Source organism: Gadus chalcogrammus, unplaced genomic scaffold (assembly GCF_026213295.1).
Source record: "Gadus chalcogrammus isolate NIFS_2021 unplaced genomic scaffold, NIFS_Gcha_1.0 GACHA085, whole genome shotgun sequence".
Lineage (NCBI taxonomy): Eukaryota > Metazoa > Chordata > Actinopteri > Gadiformes > Gadidae > Gadus > Gadus chalcogrammus.
In genome coordinates, this window is record NW_026613520.1 from 31,838 (window position 1) to 46,164 (window position 14,327).

The 14,327-nt window shown below is 44.7% G+C and overlaps 1 protein-coding gene across 1 annotated transcript; it reads right to left on the bottom strand.

Annotated features, from left to right (window-relative positions):
• Positions 1-1,676: 1,676 nt before the first annotated feature.
• LOC130378529 (CD209 antigen-like protein D) lies at positions 1,677-8,579 on the bottom strand. The gene is made up of 7 exons (XM_056585259.1): positions 8,537-8,579; positions 7,405-7,509; positions 7,071-7,142; positions 2,852-2,902; positions 2,473-2,615; positions 1,927-2,027; positions 1,677-1,842 (listed from the first exon to the last, which is right to left on the bottom strand). Exons 2-7 carry the CDS (start codon positions 7,448-7,450, stop codon positions 1,677-1,679), a joined length of 579 nt encoding a protein of 192 aa, XP_056441234.1. The 5' UTR covers positions 7,451-7,509; positions 8,537-8,579.
• Between the last annotated feature and the right edge of the window lie 5,748 nt (positions 8,580-14,327).

Consider the following 14,327-nt stretch of genomic DNA (forward strand, 5'->3'; position numbering starts at 1 on the left):
GCAGGCCGGTCCAGATACACTCCTACTCTGGTGGAGCCAGCGGGGGGGATAGGGAGGTCTGTCTCTCTATCGTTGTACCAGGCAGAGTAACCACCATCAGTACAAAGAAGAACCCAGGACTTGTTGTTCCCTCCAAGCCTGCTGTCACCACCCAGTCCTCTCCTTGTGATTCCTCTGTATGTCACTCCTATAACAACCCCTCCTTCCCACTCTACCTCCCAGTAACAGCGGCCAGTCAGAGCCTCTCTACCCAACACCTGGGACCAGGAGTCAAATCTGTCTGGGTGATCCGGATACGACTGGTCCCCTCCAACCCACGTCACCTTCCTGTTGTCCTCAGACAGAGAGAGGTCTCTGTGGGCCGTGTTGGGGTCCAGTGTGAGGTCACAGGCATCTGAGGGAGAACCAGACATGATGAGCTGCTGAACCGCTCTTCATCATCATCATCATCATCATCACTAGTACTGTTCTCCTGCGCTCTATGTACATATACATAGATATGACCACATACATACATATACATATGTACACATACATAGATACACACAACTTAACAATGACGTTATGAAAACATCAACAACAATATTATGAATACATCAACAACAGTGTTATGAAAACATCAACGATCAGAATCAGAATCAGAAAGGATTTAATTGCCAAGAAGGGTTTTACACCAACCAGGAAATGGGCTTGGTGAATAAGGTGCATACATTACGACAATAACAATGAACAATGAACAAACAGTGATATATATATAACACAATATAAACAAGCAGGGACATAAGTGATCAATTAAAAATAGGATGAATATATCAACAAAGATCTCTCCTTGGATCCAGGACTTACCAAAGACAAGCAGCTCAGCGCTGTGATTGGCCGTGCCAGCGCTGTTGCTCGCCATGCAGCAGACCGTGTTCACGCCGTACCTCCCACCTCTGACGAAGAGGAAGCCCCTCTCCACCCAGGCCTCTGATTGGTCGTCTGTGCCGTCCCTCTCCAGGGGCCTGCCGTTGTGGAGCCACTCTACTGTGGGCTCCGGCGTGCCGCCGGCGTGGCAGGTGTAGCGGGCCGTTTGGCCCACGGGCAACACGTGGGTAGAGGAGTGGAACTCTGTGATGCTGGGGGCCTCCTCCTCCTCTGTGGGCATCACTGAACCTGAAGAAACCAGGAGGAGAGGAGTGAACGTCTACAACACGGATCTAGAGATGCAGCGTCAGACACTCCCTTCACTCTCTCCTGACACCTGTCCACTAGAGGGCAACCAGGGGATTCACACCCAGTATTCTCACCTGCCTTTTCATACATGATTGAGTATCACAGCAGTGTCTACAAAGATTAACCAGGGAGGGGAAGTCACTCCACGAAGATATTAACGGGTCAGGGGCGGAGCTTGTGGAGGAGAACACAAAACCGTTCAGCAGCTCCAATAGAAACTAGTGCAGGTGCACCCAGAAAGGGTTGACCCTTGTGACCTGACCTCAGTCGACCACAATATAAACCTGACCTCAGTAGACCACAATATAAACCTGACCTCAGTAGACCACAATATAAACCTGACCTTGGTAGACCTAAACACATCCAACAAACTTTCAACTCTTAAAGAGTGTATTTACTGTATCTACGGCACAGAGAACAGAAAGGAGGAACCGTTCTCCACTCATGAACACAAACAAAGTCTACGGACCCTCTTTGTTCCGCTCAGCCTCCAGATGATCCAGGTCTACGCTCTTCTCACAGATCCAGTGGTGCAGTCTGTTGCACGGTTCTTCAGACCAGCCGTCCTCCCCTGCTACGACACAGTCTCTTGCTCCGCCGTCATCGCGTGGTTTAACGTGTCTCCAACTGAGAACCACGAGGAGGAGACAGTGGAGGTCAGTCTGTCACTCTCAGAGAAGAGATGCTGCTGAACAGAGCCTTCAGCCTTACCTTGAGGTCATGGGGGTACCATCCACCCACTTGTGGGTCCCCTCTTTCTCTCGATCACTCAGTCCAATCCAGGAAGTATCCATCAATCTGCTGACAAACGCCTGTTTCCAAAGATAGTAGCATCTGTTGTTATGCAACACAGATGAACACACACACACAAATACACACACATACACACGCAGACACACACACACACACACACACACACACACACACACACACACACACACACACACACACACACACACACACACACACACACACACACACACACAATCTCTCTCTCGCTCACACAATGTTGCTCCATCTCTCTCTCTCCCTCTCTCTCTCTCTCTCTCTCTCTCTCTCTCTCTCTCTCTCTCTCTCTCTCTTAATCACTCACTCACTCACAAAAACAATTGGTCTCTCCCACACGCACGCACGCACGCACACACACACACACACACACACACACACACACACACACACACACACACACACACACACACACACACACACACACACACACACACACACACACACACACACACACACACACACACACACCAGTTCTTCTCTGCTGTTGATGACCACCAGGTCTGCCTTTCTCTTCTGACAGTCTTCTCTACTGGCCCTCCAGCCCTTCTTAGTAGTAGAAACACGGTAGAGACTCTTGTCGTGAAGCATCCAGCCCTGAAGTGTCAATTCATCTGTTGAATGTAAAAGAACATCCTGAACAAACAGAGAACTGCTTATCTTACGGTCTTCGTTACGGACACACAACCCTGAGACCTGACCTTAACAGACCACATAGAAGCATGACCTCAATAGACGACAATAGAAACCTGACCTTAGTAGACCACAATATGAATCACAGAAGCAGAGGGTGTTTTTGAAATGAATGTTAATGACGCGATTGATTTAATAACTTTGATAAAACCCTCACCGAGTTCATCCAGTAAGTGCTCTCTCCCCTCTTTCCAGGGTGACGGTGAGTCTAGGACAGGACAGAGGAATACAGAAGATATGAGCTCTAAAACAGAACAACATCGTCTCTAAGCATCACAGGACCCACAGCCAACCAAACACAAAGTCCATAATATTAATACTAATTAAAATAGCAATAACTACAGTTATCAATATCATTATCGTTGCTATTGTTACAATTATTCATATTAGTAGGCCTAACACAAATTCTAACAAATACAATAATGATCATTATCATTGCTATTATTACAGGTTGAGCGCGCGCATTGCACGCTCAACCTCTAGTTGTAATTAAACCCATAGCTGTAATGTGGAAACCCCAGTCGATAATGGAACACATTTCTGAGCACATAATATAATTACATTTTGCCTATAATGTTACAACGTATAACGGTTGGCCGGTTGAGAGCTGATTGGCTGTTACGTTACGTCACTCAGTGGCCACGCTGTTGAACGCTGATTGGCTGTTACGTTATGTCCCTCAGTGGCCACGCTGTTGAAAGCTGATTGGCTGTTACGTTATGTCACTCAGTAGCCGTTTAATGCTGATTGACTGTCATCACACGAATGTCGCGGTGAAGTTCAAATATTTCAATATCATCCCACTGCTGGTCTGGCTGAACGGAAGTGGACAGCGTCTATTGCCTAGCGTCGGATTTGGCCGCGACTCCGCCCCTTCCGGTTGCTCCCCCTCAAACTCGGAAACTAGGCAGTATGGCGAGTTTTGAAGAGGACTTTGACGGCGCTGTAAAGTTGGCATGCTCTTTCCGTCGAAAATTGCAAAGAACTGCAAAAGATTTGCTTGCAGCATTGGCTGAGGAAGAAAGATGATCTATTTTGCATGGACACAGCTGCTGCTTCCCGGGCTTAGCCCCGCTCTAGACGATTGTGATTGGTTTAAAGAAATAAAAACAGGCCCGCCCAGTTTCCCCACGGATAGACGGCTCGAGGTAGCGTGGCTCCAGACCATTCTACTTGCTGTAGTTTGGTCTGGCTTTGCGAGACTATCCCACTGCAGACACAAATGGGCGTTCTCGTGTGGTATTCTTCGTCGCCTTTCTCGCTGAACTGTATATAAGGTGTTCGGGTCTGTGGGACCCGTTTTCAGTTTTTAGCTTTATAAAAGTGATACAAATAATTATTTTTTTGAACTAAGATTCATTGGCTTTGGCTCATTTTCTGTGAGGAACATGAATCAGAAAACATTTTCAATGACCCCCCCCTGTATACCCCCCCATCACATTTATATTACACACAGGGTGTTCGGGTCCAGTGGACCCGGAGCTAGTTTAAGGGTGGAAATCATAGGTTCTGTGCACCCTCATTTTCCCTTCTTCCTCTGTGTGTGTGTGTGTGTGTGTGTGTGTGTGTGTGTGTGTGTGTGTGTGTGTGTGTGTGTGTGTGTGTGTGTGTGTGTGTGTGTGTGTGTGTGTGTGTGTGTGAGAGAGGGGGAAAGAGAGAGGGGGAAAGAGTAAAGCAGGTGAATGGGCCCTTGGTGTGAGCACCCACAGTGTGCACCCACTGTTCCCGCACAAGGTTGCAAAATTGGAGCACCCAACACTATCAAGCTTGGGGACCTGACACTATAAAAAAGCTCTGTCAGCGTGGTTCCATACCACAACTGATCAAGATGGCAAAGCGATTCTCTGTTCAGACTGCCTTACAGTTGATGTTTGAAGAGACAGAGGGTTTTGATGGTGATGCAGAGGAAATGGTTTCGGAAAGTGAGGATAACATTTCAGAGTCTGACACCGAGTTTGAAGAGGAGGATGAGCATCAGCCAGCTCCGAAACGTAAAAGAGCCTCAGGACTAGACCTTCAGCAGCCAGGACAAGCCTGCGAGCAGCAAGCCCCAGGACCATCCCGTGAGCAGGCAGGACTAGCCCGCAAGTAGCCAGCCCCAGGACCAGCCCGTGAGCAGCCAGCCCCAGGACCAGCCCGCGAGCAGGCAGGACCAGCCCGCAAGCAGCCAGCCCCAGGACCATCCCGTGAGCAGCCAGGACCAGCCCGCGAGCAGCCAGCCCCAGGACTAACCCGCGAGCAGCTAGCCCCAGGACCAACCCGCAAGCAGCCAGCCCCAGGACCAACCCGCAAGCAGCCAGCCCCAGGAACAACCCGCAAGCAGCCAGCCCCAGGAACAACCCGCAAGCAGCCAGATGTAGGACCAGCCCGTCAGCCAAAAAGAAACGCTGTGAAGTGTGTGGACCCATGATGGACAGAAAAACACAATATACATGCAACCAGTGCAAAAAATACATGTGCAATACACACACAGTGAGACTCTGCCCCTCATGTGTGGTATAGTCTGATACACGTATAATGGCCGTGTTCAAAGGCTTTAATGTGTTGTTCAGACAGATGTTATTGAGTATGTTTCAGTTTCTAATGATGTTGATTATTTCCCAGTTATGCCTGTTTTATGAGGCATTTCCTTATTTTGTTGCATTTTAATACAAAAAGAAACAAAAACGATTGGCACCTCTATTCATAAATGTGATTTAACAAAGGTAAAGTGAACAAATTTAACATATGTGTTGTTTATATTACTTGCAATTGGGATGAAGTAACCATCTGGTGAGTATTTAAAAAAAAAAGCTTGAGTATGTTGAATTAAAAGGCAATGGGTCCACCAGACCCAGCAGCACCTCCTGTGTAACAAAAACACGAACACCCTATGAGGGTTAAAATGTCAAAGTGTACTAATCCGAAACCATGTAAATAGTGTTGTAAATAAACTTCCAAAGTTTTTCAAATCTTATTTGGAAAATAACTTCACATGGTGTGTCTTTTCACAATTTATTCGTTACCAGCATTCGTAGTGTTGATCAGCAGTGAAATAGTCTGCCGCTGGGGTTGACAAGTTACCGGACTACTACCCATGCAAGTGAACGGAGCGTTCCACGGCATTGAGAAGACCCGTGTAATAAAGGCCTATAATATTTCTGTTTATGGCATAGATTTCTCCTCAGATTAGGCCAATAAAGCAATGAGACAAAAAGAACACAAACGCTCGATCAAAGGCCCGGCCTTTGATCGAGTCTCTACGTTGAATTTGTATGGAGTCATGTCGCCCCTTCGCGTTTGGTGTGGACGCACCTTCACCTGTGCGACAGGCCTGCTATTCTATAGCAGTAAGATGTTTAAAAACATAACGTCTAACCAGGGCGAGTCGCGGTGTGTGCGTGTGTGGTCTTACCTGGGCGCGTGTGTCGATGACGGAGCCGTTATGTTTGAAAACATAACGTGTTACCTGGGCGAGTGTCGCTGCGGTGTGTGCGCGTGCGTATGTGTTCTTACCTGCGCATGTGTCGATGGCGGAGCCGTTACGGTTAAAACATAACCTCTTACCTGGGCGAGTGTGTCGCTGCCTTTGTATTGGCTAGTGGTGTGTGTGCGTGCGTGTGTGTGTGCTTCCGTGTATGTTTGTGCACAGCTGCGTATGTGTGTGGTGTGTTTGTTCGGTGTGTGTGGATGCGGTGTGTATGTGCGTGCTTGCGGTGTATGTATGCGTTTGCGTGTGCTGTGTGTGTGTGAGAGCTGCAGGCTGCTTGGCACGTGCACACTGACCAACTTGAGTAACTGGTGCGACAGGCCTGCTATTATATAGAAGTAAGACTAGAGTGTCCGAGTGTGCGTTGCCTGCGCTCAACCTCTAGTATTTTTTAAACCCATAGCTATAATATGGAAACCCCGGTCGATATTTCTGAGCGCATAATGTAATATAATTGCCTATAATGTTACAACATATAATATATTGGTTCACCTATGGTGTCGCGAACGATACTGGAGAAGGAGAGTGTATTTTATTGCTCTCATCTGCATCCGCGTGTGTGCAGTGTGTGTATGCACGTGCATGTGTGTGCGTGTGTGTGTGCATGTGTGTGTGGTGTGTGTGTAGGCGGTGTCCTGCGCTGCCCTTGTCTTGAAACGCCTGCATCAGCACGCCCGTGTGTGCAGTGTGTGTGCATGTGCGTGTGTGTTCGTGCACGTGTGTGTGGATTGTTTGTGTGTGTGTATGCTGTGTTTATTGGTGTGCGTGCGGTGTATGTGTGCTAACCCTATTATTATCACTAAATCTAACAAAAACAATATTTAACATTATCATTGCTATTAATACAATCAATGATATGATTATACTGTATTGTAATTCTATTCAGGAGGATATGATTTAGACTCACTGAAGCGCAGGGAGATGAGGAGAATACTCAGCAGTCCGATGCTCACAATGACAGTGATGTGAAACCATAGAGCTGTTCAGGAGTAGGACACACACACACACACACACACACACACACACACACACACACACACACACACACACACACACACACACACACACACACACACACACACACACACACACACACACACACACACACACACACGGTGACTTTGGCAAAAAAAAAAATCTAAACATAAATCTTAAATGTATTTGGAGGAAATCATACTTTTTTGGATCATTGTTTTGGACTGGATTATTTCTTTTAAATTCTCTATAAAAGGGGCACCTACCAAATCTTCTCTTCTTGGTCTCCTCCCGGTCCGAGATGGTGACCATTGTTACTCTCTGACGGCTTCCACGGCGTCTGGACTTAGCCTTCTTCTTTGCTCTACCAGCTGGAAAAACAACGTCACTTGTTTTCATTCTGACCAATTATCAGCTTGCACTCTGATACCATCAGTGTAAGGAAATGTTTTTCTTCGACTGCACACAGACTCACAAACGCACTCAAGCACACACACACGGACACACAGAGTAATGTACACACTGAAATATTCATACTGCGTGGCTGTAATTCACAGTCCAGACTCCCTACGGTCTGCAGAATCCCTCCCCGTCTTGAAGAAACACCTGAAGACCTCTACTGAGAACACCTCAGTAAGTGATGACTGGTACTGTGGCTCTCGTGTTTAGAACACACTTAAGCAGAGCAAGTACTGGTCTCTAGCATACATGTTATTATTCCCTCATTATTGTCATATACGCGCACATAGTTATACAGTAATACACACAGAATCACATACGTACACACACACAGTAATGGAGGGGGGACAACATGTGGCCTGCGTGTCACCAGGGTCTTTCACATCGGCCCACGCAGAAAATATGGGGACATGTTTTGTGGGATAATTTAAGATATGTTCATATGAATGACAAACTTTATAGAATTATGTTAAATTCATAAGTACCCCTGATATCACCTCAGTTAAATGAGCAGCCATTATTAAAAGACAAAATTGTTGATTACATAAACCATAGTCACTCTAATTTCACGTTGCACTACCATTAATAATAAGTAATGAAAAAACTAAACTTGTGTTCTGCTCCCTAAAGTTACTCTGCACTCTGTTCCACGTATATAACGGACATATATCATAAAACACACAACTACTTGAGATGCCTATCAGTAGTCCGTAACTCATGGGCGTAATCACACGTATAGTGAGGTTAATGTGAGCATTTTGTCTCGAACACACACATGTCGTTAATTAGGAGAATAAATCTGTCTGTAGGGTCGCTGGTTCATCATGTCGGTCCCTTTGGCTAAAAACGTTTTCTAAAAGTACATTTCAAATGTATGCAGATGAAAAGACGTTTTTTTAATGGATTATCTATTTTAACTCCTCTCTAATGGGCACCTACCAAATCTTCTCTTGCGCCCCCTCCGGTCCAAAGACGTGTCCTCAGGTTCCTCAGAGAGTCCAGGGTCCGGTTCAGAGATGGTAGCCATGGTTCCTCCCTGACAGCTTCAAATACGTCTGCTCTCAGGAGTCGGTTCTGCTATATCAGCTGGAAAAAACACGTTGCATGTTTTAATTCTGAGGAGTCGTCAGCCTGCAATCTGATATCATCAGTGTCAGGAAGTGACAGTGGTGACACTCTTATCAGAGTGAAGACACTCTTATCAGATGTCTTCAGTTGACACACGGACTCCTGCAAGCACAAACAGACACAAGATTATTTTTCATTGAATATAAATATACAACGTACATAGGTATAATATAGCAGACAGCGTAGTGGACATGTCTAGGAGCCAACTACAGATTTGTATTCATATTTGAATACAACTTAAGCCACCACATTATGGGAACGGCTTGTTTTGTTGACGTTGTCTGTGTCTGTGTGTATGTTTGTGTGTGTGTGTGAGAGAGGAGGGTTATGGCTGTTTTAGTGATGTGGTTGACATGGTGTGAATTATTGCAACTGTTTGTTCGTCTGAATTCTGCATTCTCCGTTCGCAAACAACATGAACAATTATTACTATTGTAAAATGACAATCGGAAGAGTGACTTTTGTGCCAGGACAAGTGAAAGGTAAATGTACTTATCCCAGGAGCAAGGCCTCATAAACACACGCACACACACACACACACACACACACACACACACACACACACACACACACACACACACACACACACACACACACACACACACACACACACACACACACCTTTGCTGTTGTGCAAGCTGTGATGGACACTTGTAGACCAACACTATTCTCAATTCAATCCATACTAATTTTATTTAAAGTAAAATATTTACAAGCCAGGGCAACATGTTAGTGTTCGGCTGTTGGGGGAAACTAGAATAGATCTCACTGAACCAGATAATCTTAACCAGATCTATTCAACAAGCTATTTGGTATTGCAAGAGAATATCATCAAACTATCATCATTATCCTTTATAACAAGGCTAATATAGTTATGGGAATGAAGGATAATAAAAAATCAAGCTGTTGAGAATTATTTTATTAAACCTTCATTATAAGGCTTACATACTAATAGCAATGAAGAAACTTATTTATCTTCATTTCCTCCTTTGCACCGCTGCATATCCAGATACGTAGAGCTATAGGACGCTACACCCTTGCCTCGTTATCTGTGGTTTGTGTGTTATAGTCCAACACTTAAAAGCTGTTGCTTTAGTTATTTCACGATTTTGTTTATATGTACTTAAAGGATTCATTAAGTACAGAGAGAGAGAGAGAGAGAGAGAGAGAGAGAGAGAGAGAGAGAGAGAGAGAGAGAGAGAGAGAGAGAGAGAGAGAGAGAGAGAGAGAGAGAGAGAGAGCATTTCAGGATCTCATACAGGAGTTTCTGGCTGCCCTTTATGTCTTTCTGTCCTTCATCGATACTGGTATCAATCTGCTCTCAGAAGAACCACCAACCTCCAGGAAAGATAAACTCCTCCTCCTCTACCAGAGTGGTGTGCACAAGGCCTTACAGAGTGAGAATGAACACCTGGACTCGTTCCTCCGGACCTCCTGAGCCTGACTGAAGTCCAGTTCTCCGTGGTTTCCCCGATAAAGAGACTAAAAATGTACGAACCCAACAAATCGGAGACTGCTTATTGTAGAAGACAATTGGGATCGCGTTTCTCTTTCACGGCGCAGAAGAGAAGAGAGAGGAGAGGAGAGGGAGAGAGAGGGGAGAAGGGGAGGGAGAGCAACAGACAGACAGACAGACAGACAGACAGACAGACAGACAGACAGACAGACAGACAGACAGACAGACAGACAGACAGACAGACAGACAGACAGACAGACAGACAGACAGACAGACAGACAGACAGACAGAGAGAGAGAGAGAGAGAGAGAGAGAGAGAGAGAGAGAGAGAGAGAGAGAGAGAGAGAGAGTTTAAATCGGCTTAAATATCAGAACAAGTGAATGATTAATCATCCTGTTTATTAATTGTTAGAGTTTGAGATTGTACACAAACACAGTTTCACATCAAAAGGAAAGACAGCAAAACCAAGCACTGCTTCGGGACCACTATAGTTCTAGTTCTAGTTCTATATATAGTTGGGACCGAGACGCTCTGAAGGGTCCTTCCTGCAGACCCCCCGGAGAGGAGCCCCAGCAGCAGCAGCAGTACCCCCCCCCCATGCTGAGTGTGGAGGGGGTCGTCTAGTCTCCTGAAGGTCTGAACCGGCGGGACTCGAGGGGAGGGAGGAGGCGGACCCGCTCGACCAATGGGAATAGCGATGGATAGAGGATATGTCTCCGATAGCACTTGTTATGCTACCATTTAGTCTACACATTATTACGTCTCCTATTGCACTCCTACCATCCCTGGAGAGGGACCCCTCTTCTGGGTTCCTTCTCCAGGTTCCCTGACATTAGGGGGGGTTTCCCTGCCCTTTGGGGGGCTAGGGTCAGGGGGCGTCCTTTAAGAAGCGGCCTGCGAAGCCCTTCAGATCTCTGGTCCAGGGCGTTCTAAACTGTTTGACCTGATGGGGATGTGGTGTTTCAAGGCTGCTCGGACGGCCGGGGAGTTTCCCCCACAGAGCCATCCCCCCAAATACAGACATGTTGCCATGGCTGAGAATATATTGTGAAATACACTCAATAATTATTATGATGACATGGAAATAAACACAAGACCACACACACACACACACACACACACACACACACACACACACACACACACACACACACACACACACACACACACACACACACACACACACACACACACACACACAGACCACAGATAACAAGACTCAGGGTGTAGAGGAGAGGAAATGAAGATCTGAAGATAAATATGTTTCTTCATAACTATTAGTATGTAAGCTTTAATAAAAGGTTTAATAAAATAGTTCTCAACAGCTAGATTTTTTATTATCCTTATATGTATAACTATATGAGACTTACATAACTATATTAGCCTTGTTATAAAGGGTAATGATGATAGTTTGATGATATTCTCTTGCAAAACAAAATAGCTTGTGGTATAGATCTGGTTCAGATTATCTGGTTCGGTGAGATCTATTCTGGTTTCCCCCAACAGAGCCATACAGCTGAACATAAACACGTTGCCCTAGCTTGTAAATATTTTACTTTAAATAAAATTTGTATGGACTGAAATGAGAATAGTGTTGGTCTGCAAGTGTCAATCACAGCTTTCACAACTGCAAAGGTGTATGTGTGTGTGTGTGTGTGTTTGTGTGTGTGTGTGTGTGTGTGCGTGTCAACATTAACTTTTTCATGAGGCCTTGTCCCTCAGATAAGTACATTTACCTTTCTCTTGTCCAGGCACAAAAGTCACTTTTCCGAGTAAAAATGTGTCATTTTACAATGGTGATAATTGTTCATGTTTTTTGCGAACGGAGAATGCAGAATTCAGACGAGCAAACAGTTGCAATAATTCACACCATGTCAACCACATCACTAAAGCAGCAATATCCCTCCTCTCAATCACATTGGCTCTGAGCAATAACTGTTTAAATCCTCTCACTCACTCACTCACTCACTCACTCACTCACTCACTCACTCACTCACTCACTCACTCACTCACTCACTCACTCACTCACTCACTCACTCACTCACTCACAAACAAGCTCAGCCGCACTCTTTCTCACGCACAACTTACACACACACTCTTCCCAGTTCCCGATTCCCAATGCAATATTCCCTGTGTGAGCCCAACCCTCTCCCTGTGATTGGACGACACTGTGGATCAGAGTGAGCGTACATTAACCTGATGACCACTGATTGGTCAACGAGCAACAGGTGTGGGAACCCCCTCTCTCTCTCTCTCTCTCTCTATCCCTCTCTCTCTCTCTCTCTCTCTCTCTCTCTCTCTCTCTCTCTCTCTCTCTCTCTCTCTCTCTCTCTCTCTCTCTCTCTCTCTCTCTCTCTCTCTCCCTCTCTCTCCCTCTCTCTCCCTCTCTCTCTCTCTCTCTCTCTCTCTCTCTCTCTCTCTCTCTCTCTCTCTCTCTCTCTCTCTCTCGTGCGCATGCGTGAGTGTTTGCTGAGCGAGTGTGTGGAGCGTGTTGGAGTGGATGGTTTTTCTTCCGAAGCAAGGTATCTGTAAATATACACCGGTGTTTTCTCACAATTGGTCACTGTCCCTTTCCCTCACGTTGTTTTAAGCACCAGGAGGTTTTTACGCGGCGGGAGGGGGGCGCTGATCGCGTCTTTACCCGGTCGCTATGGACGCGGTGGCCGCCGGCGTCAGTAATAAGGGTAGCGGGTCTTTTAAAAATCTTCAGTGGCGATTTTGGTTTGGAAACTCTGGTGGGGCCCATGCAGGAAAATATTATAACGCAATCCAGAAATACCACATAGGCCTATTACTACCATCACCACAAAAACAGTAGCAAGTTTGCTGCAAAAAAATTGCAGCTGAATAATGCCATCACTCAAACGCGAATCTGACGACGGTTATATACCGTGGTAAAGTTAGTTTTATATTGGACGTTGGATATTCGACACATTCGAAAATTCTATTTAGCACTGGCTTCGATGGACGAATTTGTGTCAAACCAACTTAGATGTGTTAATACAAGGCCTACCTATGTAAAACAAAGCTTATTTCTTTAAAAAAAACAACATTTGATTTTCTAAAAAAGTGTAATGTTAAAAAAGGCTATAAATCTATTATGCGGCTTGACCTTTTGACCTACCCATTTCAAAACACATCTGGTGAACTCAGCTAACTGCCCCACACATAACACAAAGCTTTTTTTTTCCAAAATCCCACCTTTTGATTTTATACTATTTTTTTAATGTAAAAAAAGGCTATAAACCTATTATGCGGCTTGACCTTTTGACCTACCCATATCAAAACACATCTGGTGAACTCAGCTAACTTCCCCACACATAACACAAAGCTTATTTTTTCCAAAATCCCACCTTTTGATTTTATACTATTTTTTCAATGTTAAAAAAGGCTATAAATCTATTATGCGGCTTGACCTTTTGACCTACCCATATCAAAACACATCTGGTGAACCCATCTAACTTCCCCACACATAACACAAAGCTTATTTTCTCAAAACACCTACCCTTTGATTTTATATATATTTTTTAATCTCAGAAAAAGCTATAAATCTATTATGCGGCTTGACCTTTTGACCTACACATATCAAAACACATCTGGTGAACTCAGCTAACCTCCCCACACATAACACAAAGCTTCTTTTCTCAAAACACCTACCCTTTGATTTTATATATATTTTTTACTCTCAGAAAAAGCTATAAATCTATTATGCGGCTTGACCTTTTGACCTACACATATCCAAACACATCTGGTGTAATCAACTAACTGCCCCACACATAACACAAAGCTTCTTTTCTCAAAATACCTACCCTTTGATTTTATATTCATTTTTTACTCTCAGAAAAAGCTATAAATCTATTATGCGGCTTGACCTTTTGACCTACCCATATCAAAATACATCTGGTGAACTCAGCTAACTGCCCCACACATAACACAAAGCTTATTTTTTCCAAAAACCCACCTTTTGATTTTATACTATTTTTTTAATGTTAAAAAAGGCTATAAATCTATTATGCGGCTTGACCTTTTGACCTATCCATATCAAAACACATCTGGTGTAATCAACTAATTGCTCCACACATAACACAAAGCTTATTTTCTCAAAAAACTTACCCTTTGATTTTATACTATTTTTTTAATGTTAA